This window comes from Chroicocephalus ridibundus, chromosome 3 (assembly GCF_963924245.1).
Source record: "Chroicocephalus ridibundus chromosome 3, bChrRid1.1, whole genome shotgun sequence".
Classification (NCBI taxonomy): Eukaryota; Metazoa; Chordata; class Aves; order Charadriiformes; family Laridae; genus Chroicocephalus; species Chroicocephalus ridibundus.
In genome coordinates this window covers 48,828,143-48,844,455 of record NC_086286.1, presented here as the reverse complement: position 1 = coordinate 48,844,455, position 16,313 = coordinate 48,828,143, and the positions used below count along the sequence as shown (strand labels likewise).

Sequence of the window (16,313 nt, the reverse complement as noted above, 5' to 3'; positions counted from 1 at the left end):
AGTGTCCTTGTAGCCCTGGTGCAGCACACTGTATAAGCCCATCTCTCTTTTATGCTGCACACACTGGTGTTCAGCTTTGGTCTAAACCTATCTTCCCTGTGTATAAAAGTAGTAAAGATAATTTCCTAGACACTCAAAAATAAATGTAATTAATTTTACATGCACCCACATATCTCAAACATGCAATACAAACATTTTCCAGTTTCTGTCACGTGCTAGTTGCTGTATTTTAGTTGGTACCTGTGGGCATCATTTTGAAGTCTTTTATTAATGCTGCCTTTTTCACCCTTGCCTCGGAGGCCAGAACTATGTCCTTCCTTAACTTTTGCTACCCGGTCATGTCTTTTGGGGCTTAAATACTGTATCTGATTGCTTTCAAAACTACCTTGCTAAATTGTATTAGTTAGGGTTGAATATTTGGAGACTTGATGATTAAGGTCAGCTCTCAATGTACGCTTAATCCCTTTACTGTCTTCCTGATTAGTTTTCTGATTCTTGACAGCATGAATATTTTCCTGAGAGAAGACACTGAAAATAAAGTGTCTTGAGTAACTTTATTACTTAAACTGCTTATTAAACTATTTATTTTCATGTTTAAATAGAGTACTGATTACATCATCATCACTGCAGTGAATGACTGGCATCTCTGAAAGAGCGAATTTTTTTTTCAACTCAGGTTTCAAGGAGTTAATGCAATTTTTTGCTTTAATCTTCTGATACAGAGCGCCTCTTTTTTGTCCATACTTTCATCTTTGAAAAGGGAGTGGATGCCAGTTCGGGGAGTAATAGAAGAGAATATCCTGTCTCTGTGATCTCTCCCAATTCGGTCTTCGCATTTCCACTGCTCAACATTTTCGGCTGTCTTGAACGGGGAGAATTGTTTGCAGTTGCTTAAGGGGTCTTGAACTCACAATGCAATGATCCAATAGATCAGTACTCTGGCCTGTTAGGGAACTCTGGATCCTGATGAGTAAGACACTACATTTCTTATGAAGAAGAAAATGGTACTGATCTTTTATAAACACCTTTGTTTAAACACCTGCATAGTTCCGTAAGGCAGATTCAGTTAACCAGTTCATGAGAATTTTGTTTGCTCTGCAGGTGATGGAGTGTGCTGCTGTCCTTTCAAACTAATTTTTTTTCTAAATAGGTTGGCACCTATTTGTGGCTAGGCTACCCAAGCAGTATTTTCTACACTGTTTTTCCATCCATCGATCAATAAATAAAAACAGAAGTAAAAAGATTATCAGTCCTGTATATTTTGAAGTTGTAGCTCTAATATAAATCCACTGTTTCCATTCTCTTAGTTCAAGTCCCCACTAGGTCAGTATTGTCAAAATTGCCTGCTGGACATTCATCTTTTCATATGAAAAACAATACCGCAAGAGTTCCAGTTCAGGAACTGCTGAAGTCTCTAACCAATATCAGTGTAAACTATTTCTGGGTCAAAAATGAGATTTAAAGGTTGAGTTGCATCCTCTCTGCTGAAAACGGAGCTCTTAACGGAGGGCTGGGACAGCAAAAGGAGGCTGAATAATTCCCTGAGGAAGTGTATGCAGTGTATGCAAAGTGTATGCAGGATTCAGAAGCAAAAAATGACTGCTCACACTGCATCATCTTAAAACTATTTTAGAAGCGAAATGTGAAGGGGAGCTTTCAGTTTTTAAATAATCTGAATGTCACCATTCGTGGATGTGGGAATTGTGGATGGCAGCTTGAATTTTACTGTTTTCCCCCGTTTGCTTGTTTGTGTGTGCATTTTGTGGTTTAGTTTGTTTTTCTAGATGAAACAACAGTAACATGTTGATTTATCATCACTACATGGTGTATAATAGAGAAGGCTATCTAGAAGGATACTACATTAATGTAACAGTATAGTGAAGCTTCACTAAATGTTTGTATTTTGCTTTTCACAGAAAATCAAAGCAAAAGGAGAAAAAGTGAAGTTAAAAGGCAAACCACTGGAACAGACAGGTGCGTCTTATTTCAGTACGGCCAGATGAAGCATCTCAAGTTTATCTCCTCTGCCTTTCAGGTTCAGTCATATTGGACCACAATCCACACAGAAAACTTAATAGCCATAAACACTTTTTAATCAAAGAACATATTTTTGGGAAATTATGGGAAATTTTTGAATATTCTGGTTTTAGTTAATTTTAATTTAACTAATTAGCTTCATTGATAATATATGTCCAACTCGACTTCTTCCCCAAGTAGATGGTACATATGTACCTTCTGAAAGCTTTTTCGTTCAAATGCAGTTGAGTATTTTCTTTCAATGAGAAAATGTAGTTCCCTGTTAAGACTAAAATCTGTGTCTGTACCATTGAATAGTTGTAGTGCATGACGGTTATTTACCATAGATGTGAAATGTACCAAGGTTTGCATGGATGGTTTTTTTTATTAGAAATTTAGGGACAAACACAGGTTACAGTACGTGCTATTTCAAAGATTAGGCAACTCTATTGGTGGAAATCACATCCTTCCAAAAGAGTCAAACAGCTATTTGCAATTTTCAACAGCACTTTTTTGAGTGTAACCAGACATCTTTCTTTGCTCGAGTTGGTTAGCACCAGAAGTGCATGAATTCAGTGAAAAATGGTTCCCAAATCCAGCTTTGTGCATCCCTCTGGAAGAGTCCTGAAGAACCGAGTGCATCCAGCCTTCCTCAGGAAGACCTGGGTGAGGGGACTCCTCTTTCTGTGAGACTATCCCACACTGACGGCCACCCGAGCTGCTGGGTGAGAGAAGCAGCACTCAGGCTGCTGTGCTGGGCAGGAGGGCATGGTAATACCACCATCCTCCTGATGTCACGACACCCCCGTGAGCCTGAAGCCGTCTCCTTCTGCTCTCCCCCTCTGGAAAAATCATAGAATGGTTTAGGTTGGAAGGGACCTTAAAGTTCCCACCCCCCTGCCATGGGCAGGGACACCTCCCACTAGACCAGGCTGCTCAAAGTCCCATCCAGCCTGGCCTTGAACACTTCCAGGGATGGAGCATCCACAACTTCCCTGGGCAACATGTTCCAGTGCCTCACCACCCTCATAGTGAAAAAATTCTTCCAGATATCTAATCTAAATCTGCGCTCTTCCAGTTTGAAGCCATTACCCCTATCACTACATGCCCTCTCAGCTTTCTTGTAGGCCCCTTTAGGTACTGGAAGGCCTCTGTAAGGTCTCCCTGGAGCTTGCTCTTCTCCAGGCTGAACAATCCCAACTCTCTCAGCCTGTCCTCATAGGAGAGGTGCTCCAGCCCTCTGATCCTCTTCATGGCCCTCCTCTGCTCTGGACTTGCTCCAACAGGTCCATGTCCTTCTTATGTTGGGGGCCCCAGAGCTGGACACAGTACTCCAAATGAGGTCTCACGAGAGCAGAGGTGTAGAATCACCTCCCTCGACCTGCTGGCCACACTTCCTTTGATGCAGCCCAGGATACGGTTGGCTTTCTGGGCTGTGAGCGCACATTGCTGGCTCATGTTGAGCTTCTCATCAACCAAAGCCCCCCAGGTCCTTCTCCTCAGGGCTGCTCTCAATCCATTCTCCACCCAACCTGTATTTGTTCTTGAGATTGCCCCAACCCACATGCAGGACCTTGCACTTGGCCTTGTTGAACTTCACGAGGTTTGCACGGGCCCACCTCTCAAGCCTGTCCAGGTCCCTCTGGATGGCATCCCTTCCCTCCAGCGTGTTGATCGCACGACACAGCTTGGTGTCATTGGTAAACTTGCTGAGGGTGTACTCAATCCCACTGCCCATGTCCCCGACAAAGACATTAAAGAGCGCCGGTCCCAGCACTGACCCCTGAGGAGCGCCGCTCCTCACTGCCCACCACTCGGGCATCGAGCCGTTCATTGCAGCCCTGAGGCACGGCGGAGCCCTGGAGCAGATAAGGTAGAAATTGAACGTCTGTCCGTTAGCGCCCGGGCCTGTAACCACGACGATGTGTGCATTTACGAAAGCAGCTTCCTGCCGCCGGTAACGCGCCGGCGCGCGGCGAGGGCCGGGCTGTGCCGCCGCCGGAGCGAGTGGCTGCCGCGGGGTCTGCGCCGCTCCCCGGCAGGGGCTGTGCCGCGCCGCGCTCCGCAGTGACGCCATCAGGCGGCGCCCGGCGGGAACCCCGTGGCGGCCCGCGCCTCTCGCCGCTCTCCTCAGCCATGTTCCCTTCGGCCCCCGCCTCCCCCCGCACCCCCGGCGGGTCGGCCCGCAGGAACCTCGGCGCCGCCGCCCCCAGCCCTCTCTCCCGCCCGGGCGGCAGGAAGAACCTGGCCGTCGCGGCGGCAGCCAGCTCGCCAGTGCTGTTCTCCCCGGTGGGGCGGAGGAGCGGCTCCCTCTCCGCCCGGTGAGTCCCTCGGCCGGGCCCGGGGCAGGGTCCAGGCAGCCGCCTTGTCCCGCCGGGCCGTTACCGAGCCCTCCCGGGCCCTTCGGCCCCTCGGACGGGCTGTCTCCCTGCCCCAGGCGGCAGAGGTGGCGTCGCCCCTGGCTGCGGGGGAGGGGAGCAGATGGACGGCAGCTGCTGGCGCCTGCGGGAGTGCTGGAGCGCCGCTCTGCTCCGCGGAAAGAGTCTCCTCACGCACCGTGAGGCTGCTGTCGCCGAGGGTCCGAACAGACGGGGTCTTTGTTTGCTGAAGTAGCAGTAATTCCTAAGGGAGCTATTAGGAAGCTAAGCTAGTGATTTTTTGAAAAGTAGCAAAAAAAGTATCATAATTAAAAAAAAAAAAAGCGCCAAGTTTTCAAATGCTTGCTGTCTGAATCTCTATCTTGAGTCTTAAACACAGATGCAGACACAGACCTTTAGTTAGATAAAATAATTTGACCTTACCGGAGGGGGAAGAAGTGTCATTTTGTCATGTCTAATAGTCAGCAATTAGATTATATTGGTCCTGTGCCTCAGTAAATGTATTAAGGCGTACTTCTAAATGAGCCTAATGAGGGGGCTCTGCCTGAAAGCTTTTGCTTTCAACTATCTGTACAAGAAGGTTTAACAAAATATTTCACCTCTCTTTGCAAACCCTGCCTCATTTTTACATGCTCAAGTCATTGTAAGTTACAATATTGCTGTTTCACAAATACTGCTTTACCATTTGTTTTTCTGCTGGAATGTATTGTAAGATATTCTGTATCTCTGATCATCCTTAAATCTCTTTTCAGTAGTTTTTCTACTATATCATTTTGGGATGTGTGCATGCTAGGTCATCCTAGTACTCAAGAAGCCATATGTGGAGTTCTCATGATGTTTTCTGTTTGCCTTTTATTCTGTATTTAGTAACTCAGATATTCTGTTTGCTGTTTGATTGTCCTGAATAACATTGTACTATCAAGACACTGTTATTCTGGTAGTTGTTTTTTTTTTATGACTGTGCTGAATATTTTAGATACCAGTACAGGTTTATAGAATGGAAACTTCCCTGTGGTGTATAAGTTAGCCTTTCTTTCCTCTGTATTGTTTTTGCTTATTGCTTTCTTTTATACGTGGTTTGGTTCTGCAGTAAAACTTTTCCTCATATCTCCCAGCTTGATTTCTTTAGGAATGTTTCGTAAGGGTTCTTTTTGAAAGATTCGGGGAAATTTAAGTACGCTAATATTGTCTGGATTGTATTCACTGACTTTTTTTCAGAAAATTCTGATAGAACTATTAGGCATGACTTTTCTGTATGAAAAGGAAAAAAAAACAACTAGGAGAGTTACTGGTCTGTGTTTACTCATTTTGCTCATTTACTTTCCCACAGGAGTAGTAAGACTTTATTAAGTCTGTGGTTTTTCAGGTGCTCTCGGATTCTTTGTAGGATATTGGATATACTCTTCTCATGGTAACAAATTCAGACTGAAATGTTTTATAGTTGAACAGTTTTAAGGCTCTTTAAAAGTGGTATTGTACATTAAAACTATAAATACAAAATACCACATTTTCACTGTTATAAGTCTTATTAGCATTTGAATTCAAGGTTTCCTCATATGTATCCCTAGTATAGGAAAAATAAGAAAATAATAATCTCTGTATTTAAAAAGAAGGCAAAGCAGTCAAAGTTTAGGCTTTTCCCCCCTCAGCTTCCCCTCTTCTGCCTTCCATATGAATCAAGATTTAACAGGGGTTCATAATCTCTTTTCTCAGAAACAGTTATTTGTTGTTGAGGTAAACAAGGTTTCCTTTTTTCATTTTTGTGGACCTTTTAGTTCAGGTCTGTTTAATATGGTATTTTTCCAAACTGGGTGTCAGGCTTGTCTTCTAGCTGTGTGTCACCGTCTTTTGGCATTTCACGCTGGGAAGGTCTGAGACATCATTTTACTTGTGAGGAGAAATAAAGACGGCAGTATTTTCTAAAAGCAGAGAAATTTACCCACTTAATCATGTTCAAAAGACAAGACAGACCTCTGCTGTTCCAGAGAGAGAAGGTTGGGGAAGATGCAAAGCAGCTTTTATAAATTATATTGTGAAACAAATAATGTCTGGAACAGATAAGCACTGTAGTCTCCACAGTAAGACAAGGGCCGTAGAAGTGGTAGCTGATCCAAGCTGCCGCAGGTTTCAAACTGTTGCACAGCGCGTACTGCCCACCAGTGTTAGAACTAGGGATGGAAATAGGTCCTGCGGTCAGGGAATAGTTTCTACTGAGCTTCTCCTGGCATTGTGGATTGCTGTATTCTATAAATAACCAGAATGTAGAGAAGTTGAAAAGTTATTTTGTTGCTGGGGGATGAATGCATATTCAAAACCAGTTCTTTAAAAAATAAAATAATTTGATGACAGCTAACAGCTTGTAAGGAGGCCACTAGATTACTGCTTTAGATGGTGCTCCCAGAAGGCATAAACCTATTTCATCACATCTATTTCAAACAGATACTAGTGAAGTAAATGTCTGTTGAAGCTGATGAAAAACTAACTATAACTTTTTGTTTTAAGAGCAACTCCTACCAGAGTTATACAGCATCCCTCAGCAAGTGAGACTATTAATTATGATGTTAAGGCTTTTGGATCCTCTCTGCCTGTTAAGGTTATGGAAGCCCTGAAGAAGGCTGATGGTAAGAACTGATTTTATCTGTTTTTCTCTCATGGAAATTGACAGGTGACAGAAGTATTAACATGTTGTTAATGTCATTTAAATGGCTGACTTCACAGTGGAAACTGAAATGTTTTTGCTTTTGTTTGAATCCAACTTGGTTAACTATGTAACTATAATTGTAATAACACCCATGTGGGTATGGATGCATGTAAGTATCCTTCAGGTGCTGTCTTAATCAATATATTGTAAAATCCAAGGTAATAAAACCAGTAGATTTTTTAGTAACTTACTTACCGGTTCTTTCTCACCTTCTTCGTTTGTTTCGATTCTGTTGTGTCCTAGAGTGGACGCTCTAATGTTTTTTTAAATTATTTTTAATCCACATTTGTTGTCACTTCTAAAAGCCCCAGTGATCCAAACTTTTCCCTGCATTCAAGAAATTGGTCTTCTAAGTAATTTTTCCCCGTGGATAAGTTTTCTTTTTATAGTATGTGTAAGAGGAACCAAAAATGCGTGTCTTAAAAAATAACTTTAAAAATTGTTGAGCAATTTACAAATCTGCTGTAAATTTACAATCTGATGTAAATTGATGGAAATAGCTTCTAGTATTGGCTTGTTTCTCACTCCCAAAAATTGAGTGTTTGTCAAATGGATTTCTAAACTACATGTAGTAATTTGGTATCTTAATCAAATACATGGAAATTCTAACATGCAATTTAATTTAATAGAAAGTATATTTCTTATTTTCATATAAGAATGAAAGTTTGTTGATTTTAAGGTTACTCTGCAGTGCTTTAAAGATCTGAATGCTTTAAAAAAATTACTTTCTATGTAGCTGATGACCAGCTGAGCGTTCAAGTGGATGAAAGTGGATGGGCCTGGCTAGTCCATAAAGAGAGGCTGATTATTTGGAAGATTGGTCAGTCTCCGATAGCTAAGGTAACTGAAATATCAAGATGGAAAGAATTCTAAATTTTACGCTAGTTGAACAAGTTATTCAGTTGTGGCTTTTTAAAGCAAGAGGGTTTTTATAAATTGATTTGTCTGTTTTCCCCCAAAAGCAGCGGGGTTGGTGTGAAGTCATACTAACAACAGTAACTGAAACTCAAGCTTTTGAGGGAGCTTAATGTTTTTATATTCCTCTCTTAATTTTTAATTGTCACCTTAAGTCATTACAGTTAATTCTTTGCATTTTAATAGGTGGGTCTCTTATGTTAGATAGTTTGATAAACCTTATTTTAATTGCTAAAAACTAGTTGATATGTTATGGATTGTCTTAGATTATTCTCAGACTGATTTTCAATTTATCCAAAAAAAAAAAAAAAGTTAGTTTCAGCTGTGCTGAAGACATGTTTCATCTAGGTTTCTTATATCAATAATTTTTTTTTCCTTCTGGGCAGCATTTCTTTCAGCATCGTTTCAGCGAATAGCAAGTATGGTCAGAGGAAACCTGTAGTTACAAGATCAATATCTTTCAATTAATGCAATGTCTATTAATTATACAGAGTGCACTTACAGTGGAGTGTCATGTATACGCGTTCTAGTACTTGTAGAGATTTTTCAAGGGATTAAAATATTTTTCATTGTTTAACTTCATGGGGGGAGGGAGAAGCATTTCCCTTCTCCACTCTGTTACTACCTAGTGAGCTTTCTCAAGCACTTCTAGTTTAATTTTGATCTGCTGCTTTGTTAGCATACTGTGTTAAAGAATGGTCAAATAATTGCACTTCTGAAATAAATAATTCAATATATAGTGTTGTGAGAAAAACTCAGAAATAACTAAAGAGAAACAGTACTGTTTGAAAGTGTACAAGTAGGTGTTTTTTAGCTGTTTGGTTGTTGTGACAACCTTGATGAAAATGTCCTGGGACGTTCTTTTGGTTCCCTTACACAGTGTCTGGGCTAGTTGAAAATTAATTTTTATCAGAGTCAAAAAGCCTAAAGACTTTTTGGCAGAGGAATAAATTCTTCCAATCTCATAGTTATTATGGCATCTCTTTCTTTCTTACAGTTATCTCTGTGCAAGGAACTGCAGTTGCCACCCAGTGATTTCCAGTGGAGTTCTAGTTTAGCAGCTATATCTTGTCTCGGTTCCTCAGCTGACGCACCTTCTCTGCAGGTGATTGACTTTTAAATTGTAGTGTTTAAAAGTAACTTTTAGAGTAACTTTGACTATATCCTATTTTATCCAGTACTTATTTGAAAACTGCGTTTGGTGTTGTACTCTCTGTTTAAAAGGTCAGGATTGATAGCTTGTAATAAATGTTTTGAAATAAACAAAATTCTGCTAGTCTTTTCAAGTTACATCATTTACATGTTACAGGATTAGATTAAATAATAGTTTTCCCAAGGATTACTTGGTGTGCGTTCATAACAAACAAAAATACAGTAAACTAAGAAGTATTGTGTTAACAAACACCAGGGCAACCAAATAGTCAGTCTAAGCAAGTGCAATTTAAATGCGTGCTGGCTGAAAAAGTTGTTCAGCAGTGGTTTAATTCTGAGTACAAGTGGATTAGAAGCAAACACCAGCACCCTCCCTTGGCTGGTCTTTATAAGGAAGCTGGCGCTGTGAGGAATATGATTTAATTTCTCTTGACTGATTACTTTCCTAAGTGCCTTTTCATAACATACTGTGCTAGAGAGTGAGGTTTGAAGACCAGTTAAGTTTTCTGAAAGTATGTTAATGTGTCTGTTAATATCATTCATGAAGAAAAGAGGCTCTTGTTTTCAGCTTGGGTGTAGTTTTAGGTTAATATATGTGGTGCTCTAATGAAACTGGATAAGCACTTGTCTTTGGAAGTAAGAAGCAGCACAGAATATGTAATAGGATCTTTTCTTTTGATTTGTTATTGTGTTACACTTCCAGATGATGAAAAGCATTCTTAATACCTCGTGATTAGCTCATAAAACTCTAAATGCTCTATGACTTACTCATACCCAAAGAAGTTTAAGTAATCCACCTAAACCAAGATATTTTTATTTTATTTCATCTTTCAGCAGTTTGTGAGCTATGCGTGGATACTGTGATTTTATAGAGTGAAGTAGAAACACTACCAGTAGATGATATTTCACTAAAATGAAAATTATTAAATAAGGGGCAGGAATCACAAAGGACAATACATTCTATGGTGATCTTCTAATTGTTGTGATGTTCATTAGCCAACTACTTTCCTTTTGTAAAGATCTGTGTCTAGTCAAAAATTAGTTAGAAAACTCCGAGGAGCTCAATAACAACTCTCAGCTACAGTTTTTCTATTTTTCTGTGATTTTTTTCTCAAGAACCAGTAGATTAGGTATAATGCTTTCTGTCTAAATCTCTACTTGAACACAGTCTCTTCCTTAATGCTTTGAATTTGGTATGTGACTGATTTCCTGAGGTAGAGGCGCTAATGTAGGCACACCATGGGTTTATGAAGAGAACAGCCACCGTGTGATTTGATATTTCTCTTAATGACATTAGAGCAGTTTCTTTGTTAAATTATAGTCACATTTCAAGTCTTCCATAGTAGCTTCTAACTCTTGGCATCTGGAATTCTCCACAGGCTCTTTTCTGTCTTGCAACTGTAGGTTTTGTTTGCATTTCAGTAGTGAACGCTGAATTAATCAAGAACAAGAATCAGTAGAAAATATTGTTAGCAAAATAAGCGAGTATAACATTCCCTTCACAAATTAATTTATGCTACAGAATCATTTTGCAATTCAGTTCTAGGTTTGTCTGTGTGCATCCATATATATTTACTACTTTTTTGTGTGTTTGCCACCCACACTCTTGATATGTAAAATAACATGTTTTAGTTAAGGCTGCATTCTGATTATTATTATTATCATGCATGTTCTGTTAATTATTTTCTCACTTCAAGTCTCTGGCAATAATGGTTGCTACCAGCGAAGGTTCTGTGCGCTACTGGCCCAATCTTGCACATGAAGGTTCCTATACGGAGACTTTTACAGACTTTGGAGGCTCTCTGTGCAGTTTCCTAACAGCAGTAAAGGTACAGTACAATATGATATATATATTAAAATAATGCTTAAATTCCTAATTTAAAAATGGAAAAGCGTGCTTTGCATGATCGGTCCTAAATCTCCAATAAATGTTGCAAACTATTAAACGTTCTGAGGAGTAATTTCAGAGATTGTTGATGAGTGTGATGATCTTAAGTAGCAGAGATGAGTAGTAGTCAAATAATAATGTTAAAGTTGGGGAAGGATGCAGGATTCAAACACAAGCTTAACTGGACTGACTTGGTACCTCAGCCTATGAGGAGTGTCAGTATTCTGTGATTACTTCCTGCTATCGCGAAAACAGAGAACTACTTCATCTTTTCATATTTTTTAAATATATGGTTTAAAATTTAAAAAAGTTATACTGGGAGCTGTACACTGCACTGATTCAAGCATAGAGAATAATGTGGAAAATTCATTTAAACAGTCTTTTTATGTGATAAATGCTTTCTTTTTTTTTATTTTCTTTGTTAGCTTTTAAGTACTATGTGGATGCCTGTGTCTTGTTCTTGTTTAGTGTTCACCCTTGTGAGCTGACATAAAGAATTTTGTCTGACATTAGAATTGTTTCAGGAATGTGACTGTAATTTTTTTAAATATATTTTTTTTTCTTTTTGTTAGGGAGGAAGTTTTATTTTATCATCTTCCAGAGGCCAGCTAGTTCGATTGATACCAGATAGTTCTGGCAAGATTCATCAGCATGCCCTGCCACAGGGTCAGGGCATGTTTTCTGGCATTGGTAGAAAGGTTTCTTCTCTTCTGGGTATATTGTCTCCTGGACATGATGCTGTGGTAAGCCTGAAAAACATTCATACAGTAATATGCTTTAATTTCTCTCTGTAATTTCCAGCCTCAGTGTTTAACAAAGAAAAAGACTGTGTAAGGATATACGATGACCAAAAAAAGAGACAAGACTCAACTCTTTTATGTTACTTATATTTCTTTGAAATTTGAAAGAGAGAAACTGAATAAATCGTTGTGCTTTGTAAAGGAGAATGCTGACTTGCTCTTTAGATCTGAATAAAAGGAGACTTTAAAGTAGCAATACTTCCTGGGGAATATGCAATGATTCAAAGTCTTGCCTCTTTCTAGTAATAGCCTCATTACTACTTGAAGAAACTTAACAGTAACCTGTAATTTTACTTTTCTGATTTAGGATTGCCAAGGTTGGTGATCGGGTTGAACTTTGACAGTGAATTCCAAGGAAATTGGAAGAAAGTATGAGAAACATACTTACTATAGATGTTCTTATATCCGTAAAATAAGACTACTTTTGGAAATTATCGTTAATACTCTGATCTTGTAAAGTAACTTGTGTAGGTTGCCCAAGGAAGTGATTTTTTTTTTTTGTGTGGACTGATAGTGGTGTAGATAGTTGTGTCCAAATATTAAGGCTGTGCTTTAACCTTTTTAGCTTTTTCTTTTCTAAATGCAGATTTCTAGCGTTCTTTGGGATAAAGAGAGATCAAGCTTCTATATGCTAACAAGTTCAAATCTGTACAAATGGGAGATTGATGATTCATCAGAACGTTATATTCTTAGCTGGGATATCAACAGGATCCTGAAAGAACATATTACAGATGCAATTTGGGTAAGAGCCAGCTCACGTGGAAAGGGTTTGTGTGTTTGTTTAATTAATAGCCTATTTATGTATAGTTATAAGTCAGTTGTATTGTTTTTTAGGGTTCTGAAAGTAACTATGAAGATATTAAGGGAGGAGTAAATATACAATACATGGATTTGCAACAGAATCGGTAAGGAAGTACACTTGCACCTGCTAGGACTTACATTAATGAGATAAATGTGTTCTGTTTTCTTGCAAAAACTTAATGTAAGTAATTGCAATTTAATCTTACTCGAGTGACACTTGATAAAATGAACACATCATATTAGGTAACTAGATTATCCTTTACTTCATGCTATCATTATCTCTTTAGCATTACAGATTTGTTACCTAAGAATAATTCGTTTCACTTTTTTTAGTGTTGTTTTATCAGGTTTGGGTATTTATTTTGTCTTGATATTACAAAGAGAGCAAGTAAGCAATTGTAACTTGTTCCAGCAAATGTAGAGAATTCAGTATCTCTTGTATTTAATGACATAAAATTACAACTGCCTTGATTCAGTTTTGTACTGCAGTATGAATACTGTTAATAAAACACCTTGAAAGAACAAATAGTAGTCTGCCTTTCTAACGAAAAATACAATATTGGAAAATACTTACTTGTAATTTTACTTTGGGGTTTTCAGTGGTAGAGTTTGAGCAGGTAAAATATGTAATAACCATCTCTCAATGGTGTGACATCTGTTGTTGAATAGTGTTGGACTGGTGATACTTGCTGCAGCATGGCATCCTGGAGATCGTCCGTGTCTTGTCTACTACACTCTGATAACAGTAGAAGATAAAGGCTACCAGATGTCTGATGACGTTGTCGTGGAGGTCACACAGTATAATCCATCTTTTCAGGTATGCAAATGAAGGGTCTGAAACTGAGTTAAGAAATCACAGTGTTTCAGAATATTCCTATACGTAAATCAGCTATCTGATTTTTGTCCAAAGGAAAATCAAGTTCTCTGTCTTAAGGTTGTTCTTGGAATATGTATTCATCGTATTTTGAGGACAATGTGTACTAGCATCTTCCAATGTTTAATAGTAACTGTATGTAAAGTTTCGACTTCAGATTTTAAAGTATAAGAAAAAAAGCCTCAAAAATAGAAGTCTGAATATCTCATTGTTACTGATTTATTTTAATTTTTGTCCTGTCTGTGAAAATTTCTACAGGGTAATTTTATGGTATACCTATGCAGTCCGCTTAGAACAGATTTCAGACTCTGGTTGAGACTCTTGTGAGCAGGACAAGGAATTAAGAGACCTGTATTTTGGTGTTTGGTAGACAGCTGGCTTGCTGGGAGGGGAGGACGCATTGTCCTTAGTTGTACCTCATTTGTGCTGTCTCTTCTGGAAGCTGTCGTGATTTTGACCGAATTGGCCAATCAGAACCACAGATGGCCCTCCCCACCCAAAGAGAGGAGAGGAAGAGATGAGGAGATTTACAAGTTTAGAAAAAGAACTAAACTACTTTAATGAAAACAATAATAAATAAGGAAATAGTAAATAATAGTAGAATAATAAAAATAAAAAAAAGTATACAATATATACAAAACCATATCCAGCTCCCGGGATGACGATCGCATCACCACACAGGGGAAGTCCCAGACTGGAGTCAGCAATGGATAGGAGCTGAATTCCGGAACTAGAGTCAGGAGTGTTCGGATGGGGATCAAAGGCAGACAAACAGACAGGGTCCTCCTTGGATGTCAGCCATTGAAGAAAGAGAGCAAGCCCCTTGCCTCTTTGATCCCGTAGCTTTTATGAGCATGATGCATATGGGATGGAATACCCTGTTGGTCAGTTTTAGGTCACTCATCCCATCCGCTCCTCCCCGCAGGTGGGACCCCTCTACGCTTCTCTGCTTCTGACCCTCTAACGGGCAAATAGTGAAGTTAGCTGACCTTGGTTGTTATAGCAATAAGTATAAGCAGGAGCCTCTGTGCATACCATTCCTTGGTATAATCAGGTCTTATCACTCTGAGAGTGAACAGTTTCTGAGCAATACGCTGTTAATTTCCAGAGTTCAGTCAGTTAGAAGAGGCCCAGCTAAAAAGTAAAATTACAAAACAGAAAATTGGTTCTGTTTTACCCCAAACTACGACAGAAGTGTAAGCTTGGGCATTAACTTTGGTAAACTTCTTCCACTCTTTCCCCTCTCCCCCTGCCTGTAATGGCATCTTAAAATTGAATCTTGCAACGGAAGGAGAATGTGAAAACTATAGAATAATTGATCTGTTCACTTCTCTCTCCCTGTGCAATTATCAATAATTTAATATATATGGAAGAAAAAAAAATCCCAAGATCTTAAGTTTTAGGGCAAATTAAAAGCGGTTTTGTTTGGTTTTTTAGCTTATAAGTTACATCTATATCTTCTTGTTACAAACTAAAACAAATTCAGACAACTCAGATCAGCCTTTAAAATGTTAGATGTTTGTTTAAGGTTTTGATAACATACATGATATTGTTTGTATGAAATGCTTTCAGTCAGAAGAGGAAGTGTTGTGCTGTCTGATAGTCCCAGATTACTTTAGCCATGCTGCTTACCTCTATAAGGAAGATGAAGTGTTTGCTTGCTCCACTGGAACTGGAAGAATTTCTTTACCACAGGAGAAAATCATATTTGGCGTACAAGGTAACATGCAGGGGAAAAAAAAAATCGTTGATACTTTCTAATTGAATGCTTCTGCAGTATTTAGATTTCTCAGAGAGCAGAATCATATTTACACTCCTTTTTATTAAATCTTTCAAGTTGGGAGTTTCTCATGAGTGTACAAAGAAAACACTGACATGACATCCAGTATCATTATTGCTTACTCTACGGTGTTTTGGATGAAAATTAAGTAGATCCCCACTCTTGCTATATGAAGGGGTGCGGGTTTTGTTTGTGGGTAGTGAGGTTTTTTGGTTGGGGCTTGGTTTTTTTGTTTCCCCCCCCCCCCCCCCCGCCCCAGCATTCACTGTGGATTTTTTTTTTTTTTTTTTCTTGAAGTTAACTTTGTGTCAAGGCTTAGCCTAAAATTCAAACTAGGTGCCTGTGTCAGATGTCTCTAAGTTTGGCATCCTCAACCTTCAGAGGTGTTTTCAAGTAGGACATGCACGTTGATCCTTGGTAGAATTTGAACCGTCTAAATCTTGATTATTTTTTCTTCTTTTTTTTTAAACTTGCAGTATCTGGAAATCTGCATCTTGAGTAGCAAATAGTATCCTCAGTTTGTGTAAGTCAGGTGCAGTTGTCAATTGCTGTTGGTTCTTTCATGGCAAAATTTAATAATTATCTATGAAACTGCTACATTTTGTAGCAGTTTCATAAGCCTTTATGTGCTTTTTTCCCCCCCCCCCTCTCCCCTCATCCTAGGAGATAGCATTTTAGGAGCAGGCTCCTGTACTAGCCTCCCCATCTTCTTTACCAAAAAAAGTGGACTTATCACCATCTTGTCCAGGGAAAACATTTCTGTGCTTCCTGAAGACCTGGAGGAATCCCTGTCCTCTTCTGTTGCTGGACCAAGAAGTGAGGTAGTGGTTGTTTGTTTGGCTGGTTGAAAACTGAGGGTAGAAATAAAATGTTTTTCTGGCAGTTTTGAATTTTCACTGTGGAAACCCTAGCTTCTTTGAGTTTTAAAGTGGTTTGTTTTTTTTTCTTAATAGAGACTCAAACACTTGTAAAGAAGGCAGTTTTCAAAACTCAAGAAATTTTACAACA

The 16,313-nt window shown here is 39.2% G+C and overlaps 2 protein-coding genes across 3 annotated transcripts in view; one reads left to right on the top strand and one right to left on the bottom strand.

The window, feature by feature from the left end:
• Positions 1 to 2,445: 2,445 nt before the first annotated feature.
• LOC134513039 (uncharacterized) lies at positions 2,446 to 4,093 on the bottom strand. Of its 2 annotated transcripts, none has more exons than XR_010070302.1 (2): positions 3,798 to 3,935; positions 2,446 to 2,858 (listed from the first exon to the last, which is right to left on the bottom strand). XR_010070302.1 is itself a non-coding variant. In XM_063329050.1 (2 exons), exons 1-2 carry the CDS (start codon positions 4,091 to 4,093, stop codon positions 2,669 to 2,671), a joined length of 648 nt encoding a protein of 215 aa, XP_063185120.1. In that variant the 3' UTR covers positions 2,446 to 2,668. The 2 variants fall into 2 exon arrangements, 1 of the variants encoding a protein (XP_063185120.1); XM_063329050.1 differs by having other exon boundaries at positions 3,636 to 4,093.
• The window catches only part of NUP133 (nucleoporin 133), a 36,159-nt gene continuing 23,873 nt past the window's right edge, over positions 4,028 to 16,313 (top strand). Inside the window, exons 1-11 of the mRNA XM_063329049.1 lie at positions 4,028 to 4,337; positions 6,897 to 7,015; positions 7,832 to 7,935; positions 9,008 to 9,115; positions 10,860 to 10,991; positions 11,623 to 11,793; positions 12,437 to 12,592; positions 12,685 to 12,755; positions 13,321 to 13,468; positions 15,098 to 15,245; positions 15,969 to 16,126. Of these exons, the coding sequence (XP_063185119.1) occupies positions 4,153 to 4,337; positions 6,897 to 7,015; positions 7,832 to 7,935; positions 9,008 to 9,115; positions 10,860 to 10,991; positions 11,623 to 11,793; positions 12,437 to 12,592; positions 12,685 to 12,755; positions 13,321 to 13,468; positions 15,098 to 15,245; positions 15,969 to 16,126 (1,500 nt within the window). The 5' untranslated portion in view covers positions 4,028 to 4,152. The remainder of the gene's footprint in view (positions 4,338 to 6,896; positions 7,016 to 7,831; positions 7,936 to 9,007; positions 9,116 to 10,859; positions 10,992 to 11,622; positions 11,794 to 12,436; positions 12,593 to 12,684; positions 12,756 to 13,320; positions 13,469 to 15,097; positions 15,246 to 15,968; positions 16,127 to 16,313) is intronic.

Coding starts and splice junctions, on each gene's coding strand:
- LOC134513039 (XM_063329050.1), bottom strand. CDS start 4,093: ATGGCGTCACTGCGGAGCGCGGCGCGGCACAGCCCCTGCCGGGGAGCG. Junction 2,859..3,635: donor GACCTGGACAGGCTTGAGAG/GTGGGCCCGTGC, acceptor TGATTTTTCCAG/AGGGGGAGAGCAGAAGGAGA.